General features: G+C 31.4%; 1 protein-coding gene across 1 annotated transcript; it reads left to right on the forward strand.

Moving 5' to 3' along the window:
- Positions 1-2,863: 2,863 nt before the first annotated feature.
- LOC111912944 (uncharacterized) lies at positions 2,864-4,550 on the forward strand. Its single transcript, XM_052771092.1, has 4 exons — positions 2,864-3,076; positions 3,697-3,828; positions 3,917-4,183; positions 4,258-4,550. Exons 1-4 carry the CDS (start codon positions 2,864-2,866, stop codon positions 4,525-4,527), a joined length of 882 nt encoding a protein of 293 aa, XP_052627052.1. The 3' UTR covers positions 4,528-4,550.
- The last annotated feature ends 541 nt before the right edge of the window (positions 4,551-5,091 follow it).

The following is a 5,091-nucleotide window of genomic DNA, read 5'->3' on the forward strand; positions in this document are numbered from 1 at the left end:
GGCGTTATCACGCGTTATGAGGTGTAATAACGGGAGTGGGGCGTTGCCCACTCCGAGTAGTCTAAAAGTAATATGAGGATTCCTTTTGTGATTGCTGTTGAGGATTGTGGAAAAAAAATTAGGAAATATATTTATATAAATAATCACTCCAAGACATGAGATAGTGGACGTAATATACTTATTTTACATATCTATTCTATCTATCTTTCTACCCTAATAAATAATAGTAATGATTTTTGCCACATGTCATGTTTCTATTCATTTTGTCACATGTAATTTTATGGTTTTTTGAATAAAATTAATTCCACATGTCAATTTGTGGTCAATTTGTGGTGTTTTTCTATTAAATGATTAATTAATGTAATTAATGTATTTATTCTATTAATGCTATATTTCCAAAAATGAAGAATATATATAGATGCTATATTTCCCTTACTTTCCTAATATGTCATCAAAATTTATCAATCTCAAATTGACACTAATCCTATATCCTTTCCAAAATAATGCAATATTTCTTATATGATATTTCAACTTACCATATAATTAATCACGCATATTATTTCAAGAGAAAATGACAAAAATAGTCATTTACACTAATTACATTACAAAAATAGCCAAAAAAATCGAAATTACAAAATTAGCCCACAATTTCGCGAAATCAGCATCCCATCTGCGAATGTACAAGCACCTAAAGCACAGCTGTGTTTTAGCTGCTTGTACATTCGTAGATGGAATGTTTCATCTGCGAAATGAAGCTGCCATCTGCGAAATACCTTTTCTTTTCACTATATAAACGTTTTTTTTCTCCATTTTTCACCCTTCTTTACACAAAAACTCTCTTTATCTTTGGGCTTCTCTCGGAATTTTGGCTAGTTTTTGAAGAAAATGGAGGATTATGTCAACAATCCCGCAAATATGGTTAGATTTTAACTCTTTTAATGTTTAAACTTTTTTTTTATTTTATCATTTATTGTATTATTTAGTGTTAAAAAAGGGTAATTTTGTTGTGTTTGATAGTGTTAATATTTTTTAGTATACTTGAAGTTTAAATGCTATTTTGTTAGTGGTTGTTTGAATGTACAGGTAGAGACTGCGTAGATAATGTTTACAATTTGTTATTTTTGTTGTTTGTTTAGTTGTTGTATAACCTGAAAACTTGTATATTCTTATCGTATAATTGTTTATATAAAGTGAAAAATAGTTAAATTATAATATGTGCAAAATAGTCGTTTGTATATATATTTGTCGTATAAGTATAACGTTTGTATAAGTTGAAAATTTGTCGTATATATATTGTTAGAAATTGTTTGTTTTTGTCGTATAAGTTGAAAATTTATATAAAGTTGTCGTATAACTTGCAAAATTGTTAATTTGGTTGTCGTTTTGTTTGAAAAATTGTTTGTTTATATGGTTATAAAATGTTAGTTTATATAATTAGAAAGATAAAAATTGTTTATATATTTTTTTTTTTGGAAAGGGAACTTCCCTAACGAGGGTTTCCGGGCCAGCTTACGCGCACCGACTAATCCCCCGCTGCAAACATGAGACTTTGTCTCATACCCTGGAGTCACTGCAGGCGAACCTCCATGGCCACAAGGGCTGAGTAGTGCCAGGATTTGAACATGGGTCAATAGGTTATCCACCATATCTTCCACATGTCTTACCAAGTCACCACAACCCAAATGGTTTTGTTTATATATTTGTCGTTTAAGTTGAAAATTTGTTTAATAAAATGTTTATATAATTATGTATGATATTGTTTTTTATCGTAAATATATTTGTTGTATAACTTGGAATAAAACGATTATATTTTCGAGTAGGCAATACGAAAATGGTTTATGGGCCGGAAAAGTTTTGTTTGATAACTGGCTTCAATTTTGGGGAGTATCCAAAAAACATTGGGAGAAAAGGGTCGGAAAAATTATTAAGCAGTAAAAAAAGATGTTTATTGCGTGAGCGGCTATTTCCGGACCATACCAATAGTTCGGTGAAAATCGGCGACCTGAAACGTTTAATTTTAAATCGAACATTCCTAGAACTTGACGACGTTGATGCAGTTAGAGTATGTTTGATATACATTTTGTGTGAAGGTTTTTTGGGAAAAGAAGTTAATGATCGGGTGCCACAAGATTGGTTTTTTTTGTTGAGAATTTGGATCTCTGGAACAGGTATATTTTGTTTACGTTAAAAGTTTTATTTTATTAAAGTTATAATTTATATAAAAACCAATTTTGTTTTTTTGTTTTGTTAGTTTCGCTTGGGGTAGCTATCTTTGGGATTTTACTTATGTTGACCTTGAGGATACATGGAACAAAATAGATAATTATTTATCACTTTCTAAGCGTCGTCAAACTTTAAAGTACTCCGCCTTAGGATTTACGGTTCCAATAAGGGAATAAAAATTTTCTTATATTTAAATTATTTTATTGTTATGTTTTTTATTTTAATTTTAACTTTTATTATTGTAATTGTAAAAAATTGTAGATATGGATATATGAGATGATTCCGGCTATTCATGCATGTGGATTTGTATTGAGAAAAAATAAAGACATGCCTCGAATGAAACGATGGAGTGGAACAAAAAAATTGAAGTGGGTTGATGTGAACAAGATTTAGTCAAAGATACAGGTTTATAAATATTTCGTTTATTATTAATAAACTTGATTATTATACTTTTATATGCATTTTTAATATGTTTAATTTTTAGGAGGGGCAACCACCAAGACAAAACATGTTACCGGGTGATGGTGAGATGACATCTTGTTATTATATGTCATTTCAAGAGTATGTATATGGTGAAGGGAAAGCAGTTCCATCCCCAGTACGGGACCATTTTAGGAGACAAGACGAATCTTCGTCTAGTATGTCGTCCAGTGGTCGCTCTCATGGTAGAGGTAGGGGCAGTGGGAAACACAACCTAGACGAGGTGTTGAAACGGCTACATGCACTGGAGCAGCATGTGTTTATGAACCGACAACCTACAGAGGTTTTTGTTGAAGTAGTGAATACTGAACAATTTTGGAACGACATTACTTTTGATGATCCGATAGTGTCACAAAGAAAATATGATGAACAGGTTAGTTACATGCTACATTATTTTTTAAATTTTATTAACATATATGAATACCTGTGTTCATATTTTATATTTGAAAATATAGGTTGTGCAAGATGAAGTGATGAATAAAAACAATACAACTGAAAATGTTTTTGGTGATATTCAAGACGACAAGGTTGTTATAGATATTACCTTTACGATTTTAATAATTACTTTTTAATGTGTCTTTCGTTATTAAGTAAAAAGTTTTATTTTTAATGTAGGTGTTGGAGGAGAGGAATGACTATGCGGGGAACAAATTTGATGATGATGTGTTTGATGTAAATGATTATAGTGAAGTTAAAGAGGTTCTTATACTTACATTAATTTATATTTTGTTTTTAGTAGATTGAATCATTTATTTAATTAGATATTATTGCTTATTAAATTATGTGTATTTCGTTATTAAGTATAAAGTTTTATTTTTAATGTAGGAGTCGGAGGAGAGGAATGACAATGCAGAGAACAAATTTGATGATGATGTGTTTGACGTAAATGATTATAGTGAAGCTAAAGAGGTTCTTATACTTACATTAATTTATATTTTGTTTTTAGTATATTGAAACATTTTTTTAATTAGATATTATTGCTTATTAAATTAGGTGCCGGACGAAGACGAAATAATAATTACGGGAATTGTAGATTATTTTGATGAGTATGATGGCAAAGAAGTTACACCCGATAAACCGAGGACTCGAAAACCATCACAATATTTGTGTCCTCCTTACACCGAGGTATTCGTTTTATTTATAAACTCATGATTTTATGTTTATGTGAATTATCTGAAAGATAGAGATTTAAACATTTGAATATTGTTTTTAGTTGCACACGACACCGAAGCAAAAAAGAAGAACAAAAAAGAAGGTTGATATCAAATCAACAAGCCCCGTTCCTCCTCCAGTTTTTGGTGTTGCTCATGACTTCTCCATGTTGCGCCTGCAACCTTACATAACAAGCGGTGAGGTTGTCATCCAAAATTATTTATTTCATTCATATGATGTCCAGCATCGTTTGTTTAATTTCGTGTTAGATAGAGATTTTTGGAGCTCATTGTTTGGGCATACACACGACGGATGGTTGGAGTCAGCGGTAAATTAATTGTTAATTTATTATTTTAAAAGTTAATTGTTTTTTAGTCAATAACAAAAGTATCATGTGTGCAGCATATAACCATTTGGTACCGACTATTGATGGAGAGACGGTTTGAGGGCGACCGACATACAATAATGCCTCCAATTTTTTTTGTTTCTCATGCTTTGGAAGAAGGGCAGGACTGGAGGGCGTTTATGGCTGGTATTGCTACGTACCCCAACTTCATGGTTGCTTGGTGGGATGTTGATACGGTAAACTTAACTGTTTATATTGAAAATAATATCGTTATTTTTGTTATGTTTTTGTATTGTGATGTAAAGAAACATAATTTTATTTTCTGATCCTTATACAGGTCTTATTGCTGATTCATTCATCCCCTAATCATTGGCTATTTGGGGAACTACGATTAGCGTCAATGGAAGTGCATATTTATGACAGTCTTGGTAGAGGGGCTTATGAAAAATTCAAATTTGAAGGAATCTTTTCCAAATTTGAACGTCGGGTGGCAAATTATTTGGACAAGATTAAGTATTGGGTCCGGAGGAACATCCCAAGGATTCCATTGAATATGCAATTCATTTATGAAGAAAATGTTCCCCAACAAAGTAGTCATTTGGGAGATTGCGGTGTTTTTGTTTGTATGTTTATGGAGCAATTCGTTTCAGGTCAACCAATACGTGTTCTTATTGACCCAAAGAACGCAGCTTTAGAGTTCCGTCAACGGATGGCAAAATTTTTTTGGGGGTCTAGTCTTGGTCCTATGTATTTGGATTATATAATTGTATATCTAAATTAATGTTGGATTTGATTATTAGTTTATTTTTACAGTTTACTCAACGGATGACAAAAAATTTAACGTTACGACAATTACAACAAATTAATGACCTACTAATAACTTATCAATA

Source organism: Lactuca sativa, chromosome 4, assembly GCF_002870075.4.
Source record: "Lactuca sativa cultivar Salinas chromosome 4, Lsat_Salinas_v11, whole genome shotgun sequence".
In the NCBI taxonomy this organism is placed as follows: domain Eukaryota; kingdom Viridiplantae; phylum Streptophyta; class Magnoliopsida; order Asterales; family Asteraceae; genus Lactuca; species Lactuca sativa.